Source organism: Micromesistius poutassou (genome assembly GCF_964030765.1).
Source record: "Micromesistius poutassou genome assembly, chromosome: 17".
Classification (NCBI taxonomy): Eukaryota; Metazoa; Chordata; class Actinopteri; order Gadiformes; family Gadidae; genus Micromesistius; species Micromesistius poutassou.
In genome coordinates this window covers 14,975,277-14,997,944 of record NC_140287.1, presented here as the reverse complement: position 1 = coordinate 14,997,944, position 22,668 = coordinate 14,975,277, and the positions used below count along the sequence as shown (strand labels likewise).

The window sequence follows — 22,668 nt, the reverse complement described above, 5'->3', positions numbered from 1 at the left end:
TTCCCGTCTGTGACTATCTTGTTTGATCTTATCCTAAAACACATGTTCTGATTGAATGAGTCATTCAGTTCATTCGGTCTTATTTTAGTAAACTGACCTCCTTTTTATTCGGGTGTGCGCAAAAGGAATGACTTGCGACACGCCCCGTCGCATCCCCTTCTTCCTGGATATGGGGAGCCTGTCTCTATGACAACAGCGAGGCGGAGTCTGGAGGAACAGAACGTTATTCACGCTTGTCTCTATCGGCATCACTGATCTAGATACAGATAGATATCCCCTGGAATGGAAGACACGGACAAAAAAGACCATGTACGTATCGCCGTGTGTGGTTTTGAACTCATGACAGAGCGATGCGTTGCTAGTGTTTCCGGGCTAGCATCTGTGAGTTACAGTAATTGTACAGCTAATTCAGTGAAGGGTGTTGTCTGTGCAAAGCAACGCCCTCCGACAAAAGTAAGACTTGTTCGGTTCATGCATTGACAACGAGATTCTATAAATGAAACGGACCGGCCTTTTGTTCTCGCCGAAGTCAGGGCAGAAATGCGCAGAGGATAAAGGGGCAGGTTGCACCTGTTCACACTGGGACGATGGGCTATTTTAAGAATTAAACACCAGAGTATTCCCAGGGGGCATTGATCACGTCGCTTTGTATAAACCGTGAACCTGTATGCATGTTAATGTGCAATGCAATGTGAGTCTGCTGTTGGGTGAGATGAACTTGTCGTTTTTGTATCGCAGGGGGAATATAGCGGAGTGATAAAGGGCGGGCTGCGGCCCTCCATGAAGCTGGTTGTGATGGGGATCGTTAACAATAAAGCCAAGAGGTGAGCGCACGCACACGCACACGCACACGCACACGCACACGCACACGCACACGCACACGCACACGCACACGCACACGCACACTTGTTCCAGACCGGTTTCGGACGCCTTAGGATTTAGCTGTGCCAAACAATGTTTATTCTTTGAAGTCAGGGTGCCTTGTGCAAATGTCAGATACAGAGAGATAGATAAAAAATATATAAATATATGGATAGAAATTGCATTTACAATCAATAATTCTAAAATGCACTTATTTTTTCTTATATGTGAGGGCGTACAGGCACACGTACATTCAATATCAAACTTCAAGTTAGAATTTGAACCCCACATCAAACATTATTATATTATATTATTATATCATATTATATGATACAGTACAGAAGTAAATATCATGCTCTGAATTGTAAGTCTTACCATCTGTGGAAAAGGTGTTACATGACTTAATCTCAGTTAGCATTGCTTGAAAAGAACAGTGTCTGATTCAGAGAGAGAGAGAGACAGATAGAGATAGGGAGAAAGAGAGAGACCGAATGAGGCGAGAGACAGAGGGAGAAAGAGAGAGAGGACAGAGAGAAAGAGAGAGAGACAGAGGGAGAGAGTCAGGAGATGGCACTGTTGTACTGATGGATGTCTTGTAGCGGTAATGTGTGTGTGTGTGTGTGTGTGTGTGTGTGTGTGTGTGTGTGTGTGTGTGTGTGAGACAAAAGGTCTAGGTTTAGAGAATGAGTAATCCAACTAATACCCGAGTCAATATTCCATCAAATGACCAGTGAAATAAAAGACGTTATATGTATTGTGTATGAAGCCCCTCTCGTCTCCTCCCCGGCTGCCTGGCCCCACAGCATGGAGGTGGTCGTGTCCAGCGCCCCCCAGCAGGAGGAGCCAGAGGGCGACGTGGGCTTCCAGCTGAAAGTCAACTTTCCGGATAAAGCCGTCCAGCGGAACGCCCGTCTGGCTGGCAAGTGGGGTCCTTCTGAGAACACCCTGTCCTACTTCCCCTTCACGGCGGGAGAATCCTTCAAGGTGAGACCGGTCCTTCCAATTGGTTCCGTCTGAGAAGTTTGCTTGAGCAGGAAGATGACTCTCTGAGTTTACTTTAGCAAGAAGCTGACTCTCATGTCCAACTAGCCATTAAACTTGGTTTGATCACATTTTCTTCTGATTTACACATGCGCTTTCTTACTCATCTCGATATTACGGTTAATGTCATTATTGCCATGACTACGATAATGCTGATTGGTTAATTGGTTTGTTAATGACTGCATTTTAAAATGAAAGTAAAAAATTCAGACATTCAGATATTGACAGAAGTCACATTTTTAGTCTCTAGTCTCAAGTGAAACAGTTAAAACAAATGTATGTGACTTGTGAGACCCATCCCGTGACACACGTGGTCCCCTGGGCGACCCACAGGTTGAAAACCCCCATATTACAATTGAAACGCGAGCTAATTTCTCCTCACTGCTTGGTCCCTACCTACCATGTGCATTTACTGTATATATTGACCTACACATGATATATGCTGTCTGTATTTGAATTCACTGCAGGTTGCTTAGGGTAGAAGCCTGTCCTGAACTCTTTGCGTGACCTCTGACCCCATGCCCTTCCTACCCCTGACAGATGGAGATTGTATGTGAGCACCAGCAGTTCCGCATCCTGGTGGACGGCCAGCCATTGTTCAGCTTCACCCACCGCCTCACGCCCCTGACCTCACTCACCGCCCTCAGGGTGTCTGGGGATCTGCAGCTAACCAAGGTGGCCTAATCAAGACCCTGACCCTCCCAACCAGACCCCACCCTAGCCCTGACCCCCTCAGACCCAGACCCCAACCCTGACCTCCTCAGACCCCAACCCTGACCTAGACCCCACCCTAGCCCTGTGACCCCCCTGACCAAGACCCCAACCCTAACCTCAACAAACCCAGACCCAAACCTCCTCAGACCTCATCCCTAACCCTGGCCCCCACGGACCAGGGCCCTTACCCTGACCTCCCCTGACCCCTACCCTGACCTCCCCTGACCCCAAGCCTAACCCTGGCCTCCACGGACCAGGACCCTTACCCTGACCTTGACATACCGCACATCTACCCAAGAAAAAAGTTGGAGTTAAATTAGGTAACGAGTCCATTGCGGATTTTGGTGGGTCCAACACAAAGTGATGCCTGCCTTGTATTCCCGTTATAAAACGGGATTAGTGCCTCACTAGATGACCTGCAAGGGGATTTAAACCCATTGACTGAATGTAGGCCTAACGATGTGTCGGTGTTGTCAATTCACCGCGGGGAATGTGAACTGAATCGTGCGAATTTGAGGAATTAGAATTTGTTGTTAAATTGCAATGATGAAATCGAGGGTGTTGTGCTAGTGACTAAATAATTGCTGAATCTGTCTAGGTACTGTGAAGTGAGACTAATGAAGATTAATAATTGTAATTCTGTAATCCCGCACAAAAAAATGTGTGCAATCTCTATTTTTTCTGAGGCTAAATTACTGAAGCACTTTTATTTACAGTGACACGAAGAATGATGATTGTGAAATCAGTTGAATCAGTTCAAATTGGAATTCTCAGTCTGTTCCCAACTTTACACCCAAATATATGTTTATGTAACACTAAATACGTGCATGGAATGAAGATAGTTCCTTCTGTTTTGTCCATAGGCCTCCCAAGAGGTTAAATAGCATTTTTAATCCTTCTATGTTTACTCGTTTTAGCTTTGAAAAAGCTGTATTTTTAACACTGTCCATGTAATCAATACCTAGCACTTTTTTGATCGGAATGTTCCACTTGTACTTGACTTCACGGCAATAAACTGTAATTTGTTTGTTATGCGTCTCCTAGTACCTGAAAAAACAGTCATCGGTTGGCAACAGCATGTTCTGTGTTCTTCCACATAAAAACAGAGGTTTCCTAACCACAAGTGTTGCACCCTTCAGTGAGCGGCAGCAGGTTAGCTCCGTGGTTTGCAAGGCGCTAATTATGAGCTACGAGGGGATAGGAAAAAGGCTGACGTTGGCGGCAAAACCGCTTCACTGGGTGGGGGATGTGTCGGCCTCTGACAGGCTGTCAGGGAGGACCGCGCAGCGTGCCCGCACACGCACACGGGTCGTTACCGGTGTCACGCTCCATGCATTCCAGAACACAGTCAGCGGAAGTTGGATTCTCTTTAATACAATTATTAAATACGACATAATGAACAGTGTTCAAAAAAAATAAAATAAAAACACATTACATCTGACATTCAAACAAAAGTCGCGGATTGACATTGGACATGAAATATCAGTTTTCTTGAATTGCTACATCACTGCATTCATGGAATGCATTAGTCTACAGTTTACAGTTTACACATTTAAGAGTTTACATAGAGGATCTTTTGGGCACGCAGGAGTCTAGACCTCCTTCCTGATAGCGTCGATCCAGGCCATCTTGTCCGCCTGCGTGGGAGCCTGGATGTAGTAGTGGGTGTCGGATTTGGTGATGATCTTGAACAGGTTGCCCTGGACCTCACCTTTGACCCCTGTGGAGGAGGAAAGGAACACACACGGTTCACGTTGATAGCGCATTAACGAGATGGTATGCTAATACAGTGTTGTTATTACAGTATTACTCTGATATTACAGCACTATTAACACCATTAACTATCCAGGTAATACTCAAAAAAATGGTTACTAAAGAGTTTTTAATACAATATTGTTAATAAACAATTGGTAATAAATATTTGTTGTTTTTTCACAAATCTGTATTGTTTGTGAAGTATAACCTGGGTAAATACAGCAATGTTAAAATAATAAAAAATAATGAAATAACTACAAACCCTAACCCTAACCTTTAATTCCCAACAGGGTTAGTGCTAAACCAAAACCTAGACAACTTCACCACTCAGTCACTCTTAACTTATTTAGGACGTTAATGCTTCCCAGAATTCACATTGAATTGAATTACGGGAGCTTTTTTTCTCAGGGCAGAATCTTATTCATTTATTATCATTTTCGGAAATATGTTGGCTAGAGTTCTGGAACGCTGACTCACCCGACGGCACGCCGTTGTCATGGAGCGCCGACACCAGACACCCCCTGAGGGGGAAGCCGCCCGCCGGGTTGATGTCATTCTACCATGTGATCCAGACAGGAAGTGAACGAGACAGAACAGAGACGACAGTGACTCGTTAGTGAGTGACCTGTGTGGGCCTTATTCACCTGCCGCGGCCATCTTGGTTCCAAAATGCCAGCAGGGTGATGGAAGTGAATGCGGAACTCTGCATTCACTTCCATCACCTTGCTGGCGTTTTGGAACCAAGATGGAAACCGAGATGGATCCAAGATGGAGGAGTGTTGTAGGCACCTTGCTGGGGTCGTAGTAGTGCAGGAAGGAGGGCTCTGAGCGCAGGACGAAGAGACGCACCTTCCAGTTCTTTCTCTGGTGCCCCTGTGGAGAGGAGAGGAGGGCAGAGGAGAGGAGAGGAGAGGAGGGGAGAGGGGAGGAGGGCAGGGGAGAGGAGGAGGGGGAGGAGGGCAGAGGAGAGGAGAGGAGGGCAGGGGAGAGGAGAGGAGAGAGGAGGGGAGAGGAGGGAAGATGAAAGGAGGGAAGATGAGGGGAGATGAGAGGAGAGGAGGGAAGAGGAGAGGAGGGGAGAGAAGGAAGAGAGGAATATAATCAAATATAATCAAATAATCAGAATAGTAAGAGTAAGAGTGTACAAGGGAAGAGTAGGAGTACATTTGGGTAAGGTAGAGTAGAATAGAACAAAGTAGAATCAATAGGGAAGAGTTCAACCACGCCAAATTCCACCATGTATTTATTGTGCTTTTTTATGGTGATTAGTGATGAGTTTGTTAGCTGGTCGTTACCTGTTTGAGCAGGTAGCCCCTCCGGGTCACATGACCGCTGAGCTCCACCGCCGCCAGCGACGTCTCCGCCTTCACGCTGCCACGCTTCTTAAAGGTCTCCGCCTGCAGAGGAACACAGAGCAACACCACCCTCATCACCACCCTCAAAACCACCCTCAACTCCAACCTCGCTCTACTGCACACTGAGGGATAAGCAGTAGCAGTTTGTATTTAAAGGACGTCTAAGAGAACTTCTAAAAAGGTTTTAAAAGTGTTCGCAAATGGTGGCCTTGAATGGATCATCAAGTTTCTACAGCTTATGTCAGCAATCTCCTGCGTCCCCATATGCAAATCAGGGACCCCGAGCGGCCCCGGAGCCGAGGTTGGGAACCACTGGTCTAGTGGTAAAGGTGTTCGACCCCCAGCAGAAAGCTCCCGGATTGGATCCCCAATGCCCACACTAGTCCAATGTGTCTGAATCCCTTCAGTCACAGAGGAGCACGTACAGGAAGTTCCTCATAGAGACGACGCAGATGACGCAATCTTCCTCAACACCCCCCCCCCCCCCCCCCCCAGCGTCCTGCCCACTCACAAAGCAGTAAAGGGCGGAGGAGTCGTCCAGGAACTGCTGCGTGAGGCCGGCGGTCCGCAGCGCCTCCACACTCCGGTGGCCCAGCGGACGCACAAAGCCCTCCTCCATCACCGCCGACGCCAGCGTCACTGCCTCCACCCGGCTCAGCACCGCCCCCGAGAACACCAGCCAGTCCACCACCGCCGAGCCTGCAGGGGGCCACAGCCACGTCTTCATCACCATCATCACCATCATCCTCCTCATCATCATCATCATCATCATCCTCTTCATCATCATCGTTATCATCATCATCCTCCTCATCATCATCGTCACGCTCATTCTTATCATCATCTTCAACATCCTCATCATCATCTTCATCATCATTATCCTCATTCTTATCATCATCTTCATCATCGTCATCAACATAATTATCCTCATCATCATCACCATTATCATCCTTCCAACATCATCCTCATCCTCATCACCATTATCATCCTTATCAACATCATCCTCATCCTCATGCGTTCTGAACACTTCTCTCTTTAGGACCCAGAGGAGACGGACCTGAGAAGCAGTTGCTGTAGGTGCTGCCTTGCTCAACGTGGTTGGTCATTTTGATGCCACTGTGGACGTCATACATGGAGTCGACCACCTGACTGGAGAAAGAGAGAGAGAGCGAGAGAGAGAGTATTAACTTGACTTGAGAGAGAGAGAGAGAGGGGGAGACTATAAACGAGAGAGAAAAAGAGAAAAGAGAGAGAGAAAGAGAGAGAGACAGAGAGGGGGGGGGGAAGAGAGCGAGAGAGAGAGAAACCCATCCGAATCCACTTCCATTCACACCTCTCCATCCTCAGTCCACACCTCCCCGTGCCTGGTGATACCTGAGGTTGATGTCCTGGAGGTGCTGCTGGGTGGAGGTGGAGGAGTCCTGGGGGGGGCCGGCCGCCCCCCCGTCAGCCTGACGGAGGTCCTCCACCACGGCGCTGATGGCGGCGGCCCACTCGTCTCTCTGCTCCCGGGAACACGCCTCCAGGAAGTGATCCACTGAGCTCTGGGTCCTCAGTTTGAACACCAGCTGGGACCGGATTAGGATGAGGATTAGGATTAAGGTTAGGTTTAGATTTAGGATTAGGGTAGGATAAGGTTAGGTTAGGGTTAGGATTAGGGTTAGGATTAGGTTAGGATTAGGTTAGGAGATGTATAGGGTTAGGATTCAAATTAGGATTAGGATTAAGATTAGAGTTAGGATTAGGATAGGTTTAGGATTAGGTTTTTAGATTAGATTAGGTTTGAATAGACAGGACTGGATCGAACAAGAAGACATGAGATTAGATTGGTTTATTTTTAAATTAGATCATATATGATTAAATAAAAAAATTTTAATGGTGTTATCCTGTAACACAGTGGATCAAATTATCATTTATTCAACCAAATGGTTTAGTTGATCACATGATTAATTATTTAAACATGGTTTAAATATTAACTTTTTAAAACGAAAGTTTGCACTGTGACTAAGAACTCTTTGAGGTAGGTGTTATGTACTCAGAGCATCCAGTATCCAGGAAGCAGTTACACAAAACGATCTGAACTAAACCCTGCAGAGCCAGAGAGATTATAGATACAGAGATGATAGAGACTACAGAGGTGTTTTGAAACCTCGCACACATACACACAAACACAAACACACAAACACGTTGCGTAACCATCAATCTCATGATCACAAACAATCACAATCTCATGAATCTAAAACCGGTCATGGGTTGAATTTGGAGACCGCAATTTGCTGAGAAATTAAATATAGAGTGAGTTAATAGATGCCATACTTAAATACGTACTCTAATATCCTACTGCTACTGTGCACTCTGTCCAGCTGTAGTTTTATTGGATATTTGCACTTTTTCTTTACTCAAACTCAGAGAGTGGGCTGTGATTGTTCCCAGCCTAACAGTTGATGAAAGCGTCTGCTGGATGAACAGATGTAAATGTATTCCACTTTCTGTTCTTTCACCAGTCACCTCTCCATGTTGGCTTTTATAATGTACACACGTCCGGCTCCCCCCAGAACAGACGTGGGAGAGGACCCCCCCCCACAGGAGAAGAAAAGGCCCTCATCCCGCCCCCAAGATGTGTGAGACTCACGGGGCGGTTCTCGTTCTCCAGGTAGGGGCAGGTGACCTCGCAGCCCCGCAGCATCACGCGGCCGCGCTGGCACGAGTCCCGCTTGCTGCCCTCGTACTTATAGTACAGCAGCTGGTCCGGGGTCAGCACGAACCAGCGCGCCTTCCAGTTACGCACCAGGTGACCCTGAGAGACAGACAGGCACCATGGTCAGACAGACAGGCGCCAGGTGACCCTTGGAGAGAGACAGACCATGGTCAGACAGACAGGCGCCAGATGACCCTGGGAGACAGACAGGTCATGGTCAGACAGACAGGCACCAGGTGACCCTGAGAGAGAGACAGGCCATGGTCAGACAGACAGGCCCCAGGTGACTCTGGGAGAGAGAGACAGGCCATGGTCAGACAGACAGGCACCAGATGACCCTGGGAGACAGACAGGTCATGGTCAGACAGACAGGCACCAGGTGACCCTGAGAGAGACAGGCCATGGTCAGACAGACAGGCACCAGATGACCCTGAGAGAGAGACAAATGGTTACTAAATAGTAAGAGAAAGGCTGAAAACACAGACAAACAGATAGATGGTTATTATTGTCAGACAGACAGGCAAGACAAGGCAAAGAAAGTCACAGTACTGGACAGAAAGAAGAGAGAGAATAGTTGAAAGGAAGTAGAGAAATAAAGATGTTATAATCAAATACTTACTCTTTTCACCAGAAAGCCCTCTCTTAGCGTAGTGCTCTTCTTGTCCATGGTGTGCTAAGTCTGTTCTGCCGAGCACCACACCCGTTCATACCTGCTCCTTTTAAATTACCCCTCACCTCAGCCAGCCAGGTGAGTCACCGGGTTCAATACTCATATATCCGTCATCGCTTCCCCACCTTAACTGAGATTGCTTAATCCCCCCTTTTACGATCTGATCCTGCAGTGGTCGTCTTGACCACACGGGGGCGCACACACTCTTTGTTTTCAATTTGATAGTGTTCACGGAAACAGACGTTCAACCACGACGGCTGTCATTATGAGGATCAAGATGTATTGGTATATCATATCTCCGGTGGTTTGGCGCGCAGGAGAGAGAGTGAGAGAGAGAGAGAGAGAGAGAGAGAGAGAGAGAAAAAAACATTTATTTTAGCTTAATTAAAAAACGTTTTTCCAACTGGTAGTTTACATTCCTTCAGGGATCAAAAATGAAACCCGACCAAAGAAAGTTCAGATGGTTATTTAATTACACAAAGGGAAAGCATCCAATGGGAAAGAGGTAGAGAGACATAGACACAAAATAAGAGAGAGAAAGGGAGAGAGAGAGCACACAAGAGAGAGACACATAGACATAAAGAGAGAGAAAGAGAGACATACACAGAGCGACAGATAGAGAGTGCGAGACAGAGACAGAAAGAGTGAGAGGATAGAGAGACAGAGACAGAAAGAGAGACACAGCGACAGATAGAGCTAGAGAGAGAAAGAGACAGAAAGAGAGAGACAGAAAGAGTGAGACAGAAATAGAGACAGAGAGTGAGAGTGAGACACACAGCGACAGATGGAGAGTGAGAGGAGAGAGAGACAGAGACAGAAAGAGAGAGAGACAGCGACAGATAGAGAGAAAGTGACAATAGACAGAAAGAGAGAGAGAGGGACAGGGAGAGAAGCGGGACGGAGAGAGAGAAACAGACAGAGCGGGCCGTCTGCTCCTGTGAGGGGCTTGAGCTGGTCTGGAGGAGCTCAGCTGGGAGACCACCGCTCTGCTCTTTGTGCTCCGGATTACTCAGAGTTCACATCCTGGAGACGGACTGCAGGGGACACACACACACACACACACACACACACACACACACACACACACACACACACACACACACACACACACACACACACACACACACACACACACACACACACACACACACGGGCCACTTCTCTGTTGTTGATGAGAAACGGGCTCCTGGCCAGCAGTGTCCAATGAGACCCAGCAGCTGGGGACCTCCCTCGCGGACCGCGTCCCCCCACCGGACCCCGGTCCCCCATGGGGGACAGACACACGGCTGGACGGGGGGTCAAGGGGCCACCTGACCGGCCGTTCACTCTCATCATCAATTCATTTCCTATTCACTGTGCACCCTTAATGAATGTTGACCTCAAACATTTGGTGTGAGAAAAAATTCATAAACAAGGAGTTGGACGTGTCCCAGGGCGGCCAGCATCTATGGCGTAACGAAAACAACGCGTCTCTGGTGTTGTTCCCGCGGTGATATATTCATATATATATATATTTATATATACTGACATTCCAGTCGAGGCCGTGGTTACTAGAGAGCCGGCAGGGGACAGCTGGAATGTGTCGGATTGGTGGAACATACACACACACACACACACACAAGCGCACCGGTTTTGGAGTCGTCCACTTTCTGCACGGTTAGGTGAAGAGTGGAGTGAAGTGAAGACGTGTGTTGAATCAAGGATAAGCCTGAGGCGGGCCTGGGCTGCCCTCGCGTTGATTAAACATTAACCGATCGTCAAACAACAGTTGGGTAGAAGCAGACCACAGCACACTTGTACTGCAGATATACGAGCGGCTTTGACGCAGATCGTTCGGCGTTTAGGAGCTCGCCGTCCGGGTCACATGCTCATGTGCAAACACGCAAACACCAAAACACGCGGTCACGCACCTCTTTCTGTTGTCTTGGGATGCCTGGCTGGAGGCCGGGATTGTTCTCTGGTGGTTGTGAGTGTGCCAGTGTGTGTGCGTCTGCATGCCAAGGCCACAGCTGCTCACACATTGAATGAAGCCCAACATTTGGCAAAGAGATTCTCTTGTTTACTGTTGATTTTTCAATTCAGTTGAAGAATTTCAGTTTAATTTGAAAACGCTCATGTTCTAATTGGATTCAGGGATTGATCCGTTTTAATTTTTTCAAGAATCCAGCCCCATTAGAACGAGTTTAATAGTTTAATAGTTAATAGTTTTTTTTCCTTTCAATACCAGATGGAATTTGTGATGAGGCCTAGCCGGTATTTATTTGGTTGATTTATTAAACGCAACATTTTCTGAAAACAGAGCAGCTCCCAGTTAGTCTCACAAAATACATCTCCAAACCACCTCTGTCATAAAATACAACAACCTCCACATTGGAAAGCCTCACCTGGCCCGAGACCGTCTGATTGGCCTCTGGGGCTGGGGGAGGCTGCACACCTGCTGAACATTAAGTGATCAATGAGCACAGGTTAAACCAGCCGTCACAGTCCGCACACTCAGGGAGATCTCCTACACTGCATCAGGTTATCTCCTCCTCTGGATCATTAAACTCAAACTATGCACTTAACGGGTTCCAGCACCGACGCCCTGCGGTGTTACGGAGGAGCCGGTAAAGGGTGGACATGGCGGCAGACTGCTTTGCAATCTTGGAATCTTCCAGTGTTTACCGGTAGATGCTCCTCACCTCAATAAAGAAACTGAGGATCGAGTTTTATGATTGGACGACCCAGTGGTCAGTAGCACTAGTGTTTTATGATTGGCTGACCGGCTGCCCGGACTTCCGGTTTGTTTTATAACCTGTCTCACATCGAGTATCGGACGTCACTAACACAATGTTGGGGAAAGGCGTTTCGAATAGCATTTTATTTTTATTTTCAGTCAAAACCTCTTATTTTACAATGTGAAGAACACAACTTGTTTTTAAGATTCTACTAGAAACATCTCACTTCATCACGGCCTCCCACCTTGTTTATCTCACAATACATTACAAATATTACTCATCTACATATAGGCCTATATATATTAAAATATATCTACATATATCCAATATTTGGCTTTATTAAATGCAAATGAAGGCTATTTAGCTAGCAGTGGATTAAATACGTGCATGTCATTAAAATTACTTATGTTTGAAAAAGCCTCTGGCGAAGAGTTGCCACACTATATGTGCCTTAATGCAGGTCCTTGTTAGGCAATTGATAAAACAAGTGTCTTGTGAAGTGTTGAGTTCATTATCAATCACCACAAACATACACCCTCTAAATCACACAGACACTGATAAAAGTCACAATGGTACCAGAAGCGACTGTACAATTGTACAAAAATAATTTTCAGCAGTTCCTGGTCATTGTCATATTGTTTTACCAATATTAACATGGTACTACGTAAAACAAAAGAAAATAAACTTCTTTCGTGTGTTTCCTTTTGTTCGGCACTGTCTCCACCATTCGGTATTCTTCAGGGGTTTCGTACTATTTACAATCGCACAATCCATTCGGTTCCTCGCAGTGTTTAAGAAATGTTCCGCATGGTGTGCATCACAAAGCCTTGGGTCGCTGCGCAGTACCAGTAAGTACAGTGGCAGTACGGTACGTAGTCACTGGCAGTAACAGTATGTACAGTACGGTACATACAGTGACAGAGTACGTACAGTGACGGTAGAGTATGTACAGTGACAGTATACAGCTGGGTTTGATCTGAGGGCGGTGAGCCGAGGGGTTTGACCTACGACCTGCTCAGCCTGTGCCAGGCGGCCACGTGGATCTCGGGCTGAGCCAGCGTGTTCCTCCACTGCTCGGCGGCCGCTGGAGCCGGGCTGTCCAACCCCAGCACGACCTGCCCACCGCGGGGGAAACATCAGTCAATACAAACACAGTCATGGTATGGAATGAAACATAATGAATAATAAACGAATAAATAAAAACATAACTCACTTGTGATTCATATATTAACATATTAAATGGGTTAGAGAAAAACCCCTCCAAAGGGAGATCAAACTGGAGAAACGGCTAACCATCTGGGGTCAAACCCAGGCACTCAATTTTCCAGCTGCTAATGCTAACGGCCAGCTGCTAATGCTAATGGCCACCGGCACAGTTAGCGTCTTCCATCATTAGAATGAGCACTCCTGTTCCATCATCCTGGGCCTGCTGTGGTGCCGAGCCTGTTGCCAACGGCGACGCTCACCTCTCCCAGGTACTGCTTCCTGCGGACGGAGCTGCGGCTGTACAGTTTGACCGCCAGCGTGGAGGCGTGGTCTAAAGGCGGCAGCTGGAAGTGGAGAGTCTCCGCCCACTGACAGGTGCCATCTGAGGCCTTCAGCGCCTTGGTCTTCTTGGTCGTGGTTGGTCGCTCCAGACGCTGAAGCTCCGCCTTCACAAAGAACACTGCGGAGGGGGGCGGGACATGACAGCAGCTCAGTGATGGAACCTGTCACGCAGAGAGACACACACTGACAGACACACACACGGACACGCAGAGAGACGCACACTGACAGACACACACACACACAGACACACAGAGAGACGCACACTAACAGACACACACACGGACACGCAAAGAGACGCACACTGACAGACACACACGCAGAGAGACGCACACTGACAGATACACACACGGACATGCAAAGAGACGCACACTGACAGACACACACACACGGACACACAGAGAGACTCACACTGACAGACACACAGACTCACACTGACAGACACACACACACACACACATGGACACACCTGTAGATATACATAACAATACTGATACCAACTGATAATAGATACGTGGAACAGATACGATAATAGATGCGTGTCAACACACACACACACACACACACACACACACACACACACCACACCACACCACACCAATAGATATATGTGATAACACAGCTGTAGACACACATACACATGCTAGCAGCTAGAGTTTAGCAGCTAGACAGACTTAGCGTCTAGAAGAACTTGCAGGACGTACCCTGGGAGAGGGGGGAGGAGGAGGTGGGGAGGTTCTGGGCAGCGATGACCTGCAGCTGGACTCGACTGCTGACCGCCTGGAAGCATGTGGCCACATGCAGCTCCGCATGGCACACCTGGAGGGAACAGTTCAGCCAACTTTATTCATACGGCCTATTCATGACTCCGACAGTCAAGTGGTTGAAGGGGTTTCGAGTTGCAGGCTCTATCCCGCTTGGGAACATGAAATCAAATAGTTAAGAACCAAAATATGTGGAATACAAATTAAAAGTTGAGGTTGTTAAGAAGCAATCCAACTCAAATATGAAATGTTTGAAGTAGAGTTGGTGGCAGGAAATGTTTGTTTGTGTTCGCCTAGCAACCGTCCTCCCAGTGGTTTGACTATGTGTACTCTGCAGCCAGGGGGCCCTCTTGGTTCCTAACCCTTAGACCTGTTACTGGGGCCCCAGTAACAACCCTAACCCTAACCCTAACAACCCTAACCCGGCCCTAGTTAACGCAGGGGAGGGACACACTGATGGCCTTAGCTCTGTAAAACACATTTATCCAAGTGTTTTGGGAAACTCAGGGCAGTAGCTGGGTTAATGACCCCCAGCCCATTGTGCTGTTAAATAAAATCAGGTACAAAACAAATAATGACTAAAGAAATATTATCAAAATTGTTTGAATATTATGGAAGAAAAAACAAATCTATATATTATAGTTCCATATATATTTATTTGTATTTTATATATTATTTGAGCTTAATGTCTAAATCTCTGAGGCCCAGTTGCTAATGATCCAGGGCCCGGTACTGGCCCACGGCCCGGTGGTTGAGAACCACTGTGTTAGAGTGTCAAGTTTTCTTCTCAGAACAGCAGAGGAGAAGAAACTTGACAAGAAATGACAGATCAACTCTGATGGATCCCGCTTATCCATTTGATTGATTAACTGGGTTTTGTGGTCCAGACACATTTTTCCTAACCCTAATTCCCTCAAAAAGTATCCTTTAAAGTAATTTCACATTTTACAAAAGGGTTCTTTCCCAGTGTTTGCCACATAACTCCTCTGAATTGTACCAACTACTCTTTTCATGTTTCAAGTTTCCCTCAAATTCATCTATTCATGCGTGATGGCTCTGGGAGCACCTACTGAATAAAAGCAATTTAAAAACATGCGCTATTTGCACTAAGTGTTCACCTGGAGGTCATCAACAATCGGGGAGATTGGAAGTATAGCTCCGAAGGCGTAATGAAAAGTGCAATTCCTCAACTGTGGAAACATTAGGACCCCACATGACGGTGCGTCACCGCGTCACGCACAGGCTGGGCCACTCACTCACCCAAACACTCTGGCTTTGACCTACTTTCCATACCTCTCACTTATTTTCCCCACTATCTGCTCTCTCTTATTTGCCAACTTTCCAGCCAAATTCTCCTCCGTCTCGGCTCTTGTTTTTCCTGTTATTATGCAACGGTGTGGCTGTGTCAACACGCCGCTGGCATCGTCGCCGCCACCGTACAGCATAGCCGCTAGCTCGCGGTGACACACACTCCGTGGTTCCCGGTTTTATGGGGACCGACTGTTGTTTTTTGTTCAGTTTGTGTTTACAGGGAAAATACAGGACAGGTCGTAAAAGCTGATATTGAGTTATTGTCCACTGGTGGGCGTGGCGGGAAATCGCTCTTAAGGAAAAAGGATGCAAGTTTCCAGTAATCGCCCGTTATACTGCAGATAGTTTCCTCCTCCGACGTGACAGACCTGAACAGGTGGTGTCATTGTTTCAGCCCCAGTGCATTACAGTACTGCGGACGACAGCCATACATACTTCACTGTCACCTCCTGAATATCCATCTCTTCTCAAGGCTTTTTGTCTTTATGAACCTAGAATCTATATTGAAGGTTCGGGTCAACTCTGAAGAACATTTGATTCACTCAACACTCACACAGGAGGACGGCGGACATTGGGGATCAAACCCAGGACCTTTCGGCTGGAAGGCAGACACCCTAGACGCTACACTAGGTTTTGACTGATAGATATTAGATAAATAAAAGTGTAGACCAAATGCTGCATACTTACCGGTAGGGTAGGCAAGAGAAACCAGCCAGCATAAGCTAGATTTAGAAAAAATCCAACCTAAAGAATCCCACCCCTTCCGTCATGCCTCACTACAAATGTCACATCATTGATTGATTGATTGCTGTCGGGATCTAAAGAGAATTTCTAAATGACCAAAAAATGACCAAAATGCTTTAAAAAAATTAAACTGCCTACCCAAGCTTTAAAGGATATTTGGGCTGCCACTTACGTGGGACTTGGAGGCGGGGCGTAGCTCCAGCCAGTGCTCCGTCTCCTGGGACCCTAGTTGACGCAGTGGAAGGACACACTGGGCCACAGACCGCTTCTTGGGGCTGAGGGCCTGCAGCCGAAGCACCAGAGCACTGCTGTGCAGCTTCTGCAGCCGCAGCGCAAACACAAACGTCTCCATGAACTCCATGTCCTGGGATAGGACGAGAGAGAGGAGGGGGCGGGGTTAAGCACAGAGGAGCAGGGCAGTGGTTGGTGCGTATCGGACTGCGAAGGTGGAGACAAGGATTCTCATTGGCTGACTGGATTGTGATCGTATTTTAGTGCGGAAAGGGCAGTTGGAACGTAAACCATAACACATCCAATCCTATTTTCAACATATTACATGAATTTTTAAGATAACTTGTTCTGATAAGCTCATAAGCAGAGAAGCAGAGATTGAGACACAGGCAAACAATCAATGAATTCGCCCTTTTCTGAGTGATGAGTGATGAGGCGACTACGGTAAGGACCACAGAGACGAGGGCAACATGGAGATCGGGTTCACTACTCCCCACAGGACCAAAACTACATTACAAGCTGACCGATGGCAACAAGAAGAAATAATGACATCGGTGTATCTCAGCTCAGCGCTAATGGCAGCACATCAATTATTAATGTTTGTGGTTTCTTCAGAATTCCTTTTTCGTAACTGAATACAGAATGACGTCTTATCGGTCTTTCCTCTCACTTCCTGTATCACAGCTGATCGGCCGACCACAGCACCGGCGGTGACATCATCATAACACACACACACACACACACACCGTCATCGGTCATCAAATTTCAGTGGGTGCTAAAAGGTTTTTGTGGGGCGGGCGGTACGGTGGCTTACCGGAACGTAGTCCTTGACAGAGCTTTTGAACTGGACCGGTTTGGAGGTAGTGATGATCCCTTTGAACTGGATTCTCTGCTGGTCCGTGCTGATCCCCGGCAGGCTAAGGTCGGAGCACTGAGTGTCCACACAACAGACATGACTAGTCAAACTGATGAACGCCAGTGAGGTCATGTGATGATTATACCACTTCTGACTTATTATTTCTATTTTCTCTATAGTTTGTATTTTCCTGTTCTTCCTTGCGTGTCCCTGGGATTAATTAGTAACATCTAATATTGTCCTTTTATCTAGGCACGGCTTTAAATGAATTGATTAACTAATTAATTGACACACACATACACATTAATCCCCAATCCGATAAGACTTAGTTGTTAAGTCATTAACCCCACTGCTTCGCTCTATCAGGGAATCCGTACATCAGAGCTGTCCTGGCCACAGTGAAACCACCCACAGTCGTGCTGAGACCTGATAGGTCCGGAGCCACCTGGGTCTTTAGGGCCCCGGCTCCCCGGACACACAGAGGGGTCTTTCAGTGTCTCTGGAGCCGAGCACAATGGAGCGCTTTGTCGCTCTGGCCAGATCCCCCTCCCCCCCGCTACCTCCACCTCCACCACCTCCACCACCATTACCACAAGCTCCACCCCCTCCACCTCCACCACCAATACATACACCTCCACCACTACCACCTGTACCACTACCTCCACCTCCACTACAAACTCCACCACCACCACCTCTACCACCACCACCTCCTATACCGGTACCACCACCTCCACTATCCCCCCCCACCTCCACCACCACTATCCCACCCACCTCCACCTCCACTGCTGACTATCACCAGCTCCGCCCTTACCTGGACCAGGGAGATCCACACCTGCTCCAGGTTCTCCTGGTAGCTCAGCCGGACACACACCTTGCCCGGTTCCCCCTCGTCCCCCGACAGGCCGATGGACTCTGGAAGAGACACGGTCGGGACGTTACACCATCACATTACAGGTGTGTGTGTGGGTGTGTGTGTGTGTGAGAGTGAGACTGACTGACTGCGTTTGTCTGTCTGTCCGTTTGTCTGTCTGATATTTCATTGTCCATCTGTAGTTTTGACAAAATAATTGGTGCTGTGGGAGACACAATGACACAATGGCGTCATCTAATTATTTTGAGTTAAATTAAAAGTTTAGCTCATGCGTTTGTGAGCAGTGGTTGAAGTATTCACCATCTGTAAAACTGGACTGTACCAAAGAGCAAAGACAGAGGGTGGAGGAAAAAACACAGGGAAGGACTTTTATGGTACTTTCTAAACTTGGCTCCTCTATTTACTAGTAAAACATTGTAATGATCCAAGTAAGCTTTTCGTGTTTGTTTCGCAGGTTTGTGTCGTTAAGAAGTGACAGCTTCCGGTAGACAGAGCCTCTGTTTGTCTATTCCATAATACCACAGCCAGAAAGTAGCAACGATACCTTTTGAGTCATGTATCATTGCCAGACACCCTGTGTTGTGTTTACCGGAAGAGAGCAGTTTCTGTGTGAGAGAGACTCTTGTATGTCCTGCTAGGTCATCGAAGAAGGCGCGAATGAGAAGGCTTATGCTCCACATAAATGTTGACTAAAACCATTAGACTACCGAGCGAGTTTTCACGACACAAACACACAGCGACATGAAATGTGATAGTTTAAGGAAAACAAATCATCGTTCTCCCGCCAAGTGATATAGTTCCTCAAGACTGCCAAATGGTTGCTGAGCAACATAGAGATTGGTGGCGCATTACTAAAAAAGGGAATTGTTTTGAGGTCATAGTGTTTTACGGCTTCCAGCCAATCAGAATCAAGGACCCAAACTATCCGTTTTATAAGCAACATTCGAGAAAACAATCAGCAACCTATGCCCTGTCTGTCACAATGGGCCAGTATGGAGAGGCATCCCAGTCTGACTCACACCGTTGCTATGGGAGATCTTGTGTGTGTCAGTGTGTGCGAGCGCATGTGTATTCGGGGTGTCATGTGTGTGTGTCTCCTACCGCTAATCCTGTTTGCCAGCGGCCCGAACTTATTAAAAACCGCCGTGTGTGGGGCCAAGTGTTTGCAGTGTGAGGCATGTTCGTCCAATTAAATAATTACCCAGACTGCTTTGCATGGAGCTCATCATGGAGGAGGTGTTGCTCTGGACGCTGGACACCGAGTCGAACCTCTGCTAACCAATCAGACAGGGAAGTCAGGACAGGAAGCAGGAATAGGGGAAACTCAAGTTCTTGGACATACAATCATTCCGTTACACACATATTCATCGTTCTTTTTCCTTCTCTGGAGATGTGACCAAAAACTGCAGTATTTCCTTTTGAACGCCTGCTCTTTTATGAAGTATTCACACACGTCCATTTCTAGAAACCATATCAGTTGTGAAGGAGGCGGGGCTAAGTGAACACTCAAACAGCCACTTATGTTGTTGACCAATGGCAGGTTCACAGAATTTGATTCAGGTTTTTTTTTCATTCAAAAAATAGGAAATTACTCTTGATGTCAAAATCGGTGAATCACTCTCAATGTTGGAAATGTCGATTGCAATCCAATCTTGCCATGGTACATAACCCCGGGAAGGACAAGGCGCGCTGCCTTGTCCTTCCCGGGGTAAGCAAGACAGCTGGTATCTATACCCTGGGCTGTGGCCGATCGGTGCTGCTGTGACGTTAATCGTTCAGCGATATCGTTCTGTTTATCGCGGAGCCCGGGACTTTACACACAGCGCTCTCATAAGGTGATCAAATATTCATGCTCAGTAATGGCTGGTGTGTGTGACGGCCAGATACCGCAGGTTTGATACCGCAGGGACCCACGCCCAGGAGGGCCCGCTGGCTCATAGCTGCGCTGATTAAAGAACGATAAACAAAGGCAAGGTTTTGACGACAAAGAAACAGGGCTGTGACTAACTTGTGTCGGTTCTCACACTCTCATCGCTCATCTTTCTCTTTCATAGTTCAAACTCTACCCTTTAAGATAAATACTGTATATACTCCACCAGTCATACACCAGTCATACAGACTTTTAACTACTTATTTTATTGGGATTGGTCTGACTTGGCAGCAGCCACACGGGCCATGAGGATGAGCGTTTTTTCAGTGTGGGAGGAACACATGAACACTAGCATCACACAGGAAATTAAGCACTTTAGTTATTAAAAACTGAAAGCAAATATTCACTTCAGCCGAGACGCTGCTGGTTCTACGCCAGCCAACCGAAATCAATCATTTACTTTAGACTTTTTCCACATGCTTGGTGATATTAAAGCTATATTTAGCGTCATGGCGGATGGTGTGTGTGAATTAGATTAGATAGAGAGCTGTCCCACCTGCATGCGGCCCAGAGGCCTGGAGAGATCCATCAGGGAGCTGCTCAGCCTCTGCTGCCCAGCCCGCAGCTCACACACTGGGGGAAGAGACGGGGTCAGTACGGGGCTTCAGCAGAGAGACACAGCCAGAGAGACACGCGCACACAGGAACACACACACACACACACACACACACACACACACACACACACACACACACACACACACACACACACACACACACTAGACGGACAGACAGACAGACAGACAGACAGACAGACAGACAGACAGACACACACACACACACTACAGTTGAAAAATGTCCAAATTAATAATTAGCAACAATTACAATTAATAATTGTACAACCATTAATAAACATTATTTTGTAGAAATCAGTCAAGCTGGCCCGCACGTTCAAACCCCTCACCTCCATATACAATAGAGAGACCGTTGGTAGGCCTACCTGGGCCTTGAGGCGCCGGGCTACGGTTCTGCTGGAGCGTGTCGCGGCGGGCCGAGCCGGGGGACATGAACGCGGCCTTCTGGTCCGGGTGGAAGCTGGTCTCGGTGCTGCCGTAGCCCGGACTTTGGTGGGCCGAGAGCTCTGCCTTCCTCTCTGCGTACCTGCTCCTGGCTGAACCTGCGGATCAAACCGAAGTATGGTTTAAGAAAGCGAATGCTATTTGCGCCGAATATCGAACTTTTTTCGGATTCGTCGAGCGGCAGATCATACTATTTCTGACCAACAGAGAGGCTGCGACCTCTCCGCATGGCGCCGTCCCCGTGGCGTTGTAACACGGTGTGACGTCCACTTCACCTCCCCTATACGGTTAAAGTTTAAATAATGTTATACAGTTGAACTATAGTTGTCAGTTAAAGGCCAGAGAAAGGTCAGTTTTGGTGTTTTTCCCAACAGAAAGCCCCCTGTAGAGGAGCCACCATGTAACGGATCCCCCTATAAGTAGAGACTTGGCCGGAGATGGAGAGAGGTGGGGAAGGTTTTCTCTTTCCTTTTCCAAGCCTTTCCTTTGTTTCTCTCCATAACCACTCGCTGCTTTCCAGTATAACAGCCTGCTTGTTCATACAATAACGCATTTTCCAAAATTGAAATAGAGCGCTATCTCTTAAAACACCTAACCAAATGCGTTGAACCAATTCATCGTTACAACAGATTGAGTTGGAGCAATGCACTGAATAGGGAACAATGTTACACATAGTGGTTTTACATTGACAATGTTATGCAAAGCGTCTTACAAGTGAGGCGAGAGTAACAATCAAAGCATACATAAAGATGAAGGCTACATAATAGTTCAAGTGACCAAGTTTCTTCAAAAACATAAATAAGGTTTAGGGTTGTAACGGCAACGTCCTTTATGATCAGATGTGTAAGGTACCGTAAACCGTCTCCGGGGCTTACTCTGGGGTCCCGGCGGTGCGTGGGGGTACCCGGGGCCCCGCGGCTGAATGTAGGTGGGCTGGAAGGTGGGCAGGACGAACGGCACCTCCCGCCCGTCCAGGGGCATCTTGGACAGCAGGTAGTCCTCCGAGACCCCGACGGACCGCGGCATCTCCCGGCAGATCTCTCCGGGGGGCATCTTCACCTGGATCGCTGCTCAGCGGCACAGGGGGGGACACAACGGGCCGGTTAAACGGCGGCCCTGCGGGTATATGAACGGGACGGTGTGGCGGACAGGTGTCCGGTTACCTTGCTTCTCCGGCTCTGCCTCCTTGCCCAGGTAGTCTTTGCAGCACATCTTGAGGCATTCCATCGCAGCACCTGAGGTCTATGGTCCAGGTCTAGGATAAGGGTCCTACAGGTGGTCTAGGATCCAGGTCTCTACAGATGATCCACTCGGTTGCAAAGTAGATTGAGCGGAATAAAACCTGCCCCTCGCCGTTGTCGTGTCTTCAGATGGATTCTGTGAGTAATTCCATGTTATGCTCCCTTCATGGTCATCCTCCCCCGAGCGACTCGAACGACTCTGGGCAACAAGGTGTATAGCTGTTACTGCATCTCTCCTTTATTGCACTCTCGCTCCCTCTCTGTCCCGCTACCTCTCTGAGTAGCTATCTCTCTCCCTCTCTGAGTATCTCTCTCTCTCTCTCTCTCTCGCTCTCTTTCTTTCTCTCTC

At 47.6% G+C, this 22,668-nt stretch overlaps 3 protein-coding genes across 3 annotated transcripts; 1 reads left to right on the top strand and 2 right to left on the bottom strand.

Annotated features, from left to right (window-relative positions):
- Positions 1-282: 282 nt before the first annotated feature.
- On the top strand, positions 283-2,867 carry LOC311362116 (galectin-related protein B; the record flags this gene model as incomplete). The annotated part of the gene is made up of 4 exons (XM_084481923.1): positions 283-309; positions 739-824; positions 1,665-1,845; positions 2,443-2,867. The coding sequence occupies 4 exons, from the start codon at positions 283-285 to the stop codon at positions 2,584-2,586; spliced, it is 438 nt and encodes a 145-aa protein (XP_084338049.1). The 3' UTR covers positions 2,587-2,867.
- A 1,334-nt stretch (positions 2,868-4,201) lies between these two features.
- Positions 4,202-9,123, bottom strand: plek2 (pleckstrin 2). The gene is made up of 9 exons (XM_084482576.1): positions 9,041-9,123; positions 8,356-8,520; positions 7,098-7,291; positions 6,781-6,872; positions 6,238-6,425; positions 5,667-5,768; positions 5,161-5,244; positions 4,849-4,927; positions 4,202-4,336 (listed from the first exon to the last, which is right to left on the bottom strand). Exons 1-9 carry the CDS (start codon positions 9,086-9,088, stop codon positions 4,209-4,211), a joined length of 1,080 nt encoding a protein of 359 aa, XP_084338702.1. The 5' UTR covers positions 9,089-9,123; the 3' UTR covers positions 4,202-4,208.
- Positions 9,124-12,152: 3,029 nt separating this feature from the next.
- tc2n (tandem C2 domains, nuclear) lies at positions 12,153-22,443 on the bottom strand. Its single transcript, XM_084482001.1, has 11 exons — positions 22,242-22,443; positions 21,954-22,145; positions 21,000-21,176; positions 20,557-20,633; positions 19,332-19,404; positions 18,071-18,171; positions 17,218-17,334; positions 16,345-16,536; positions 14,058-14,172; positions 13,275-13,474; positions 12,153-12,923 (listed from the first exon to the last, which is right to left on the bottom strand). Exons 1-11 carry the CDS (start codon positions 22,303-22,305, stop codon positions 12,813-12,815), a joined length of 1,419 nt encoding a protein of 472 aa, XP_084338127.1. The 5' UTR covers positions 22,306-22,443; the 3' UTR covers positions 12,153-12,812.
- Positions 22,444-22,668: the final 225 nt, after the last annotated feature.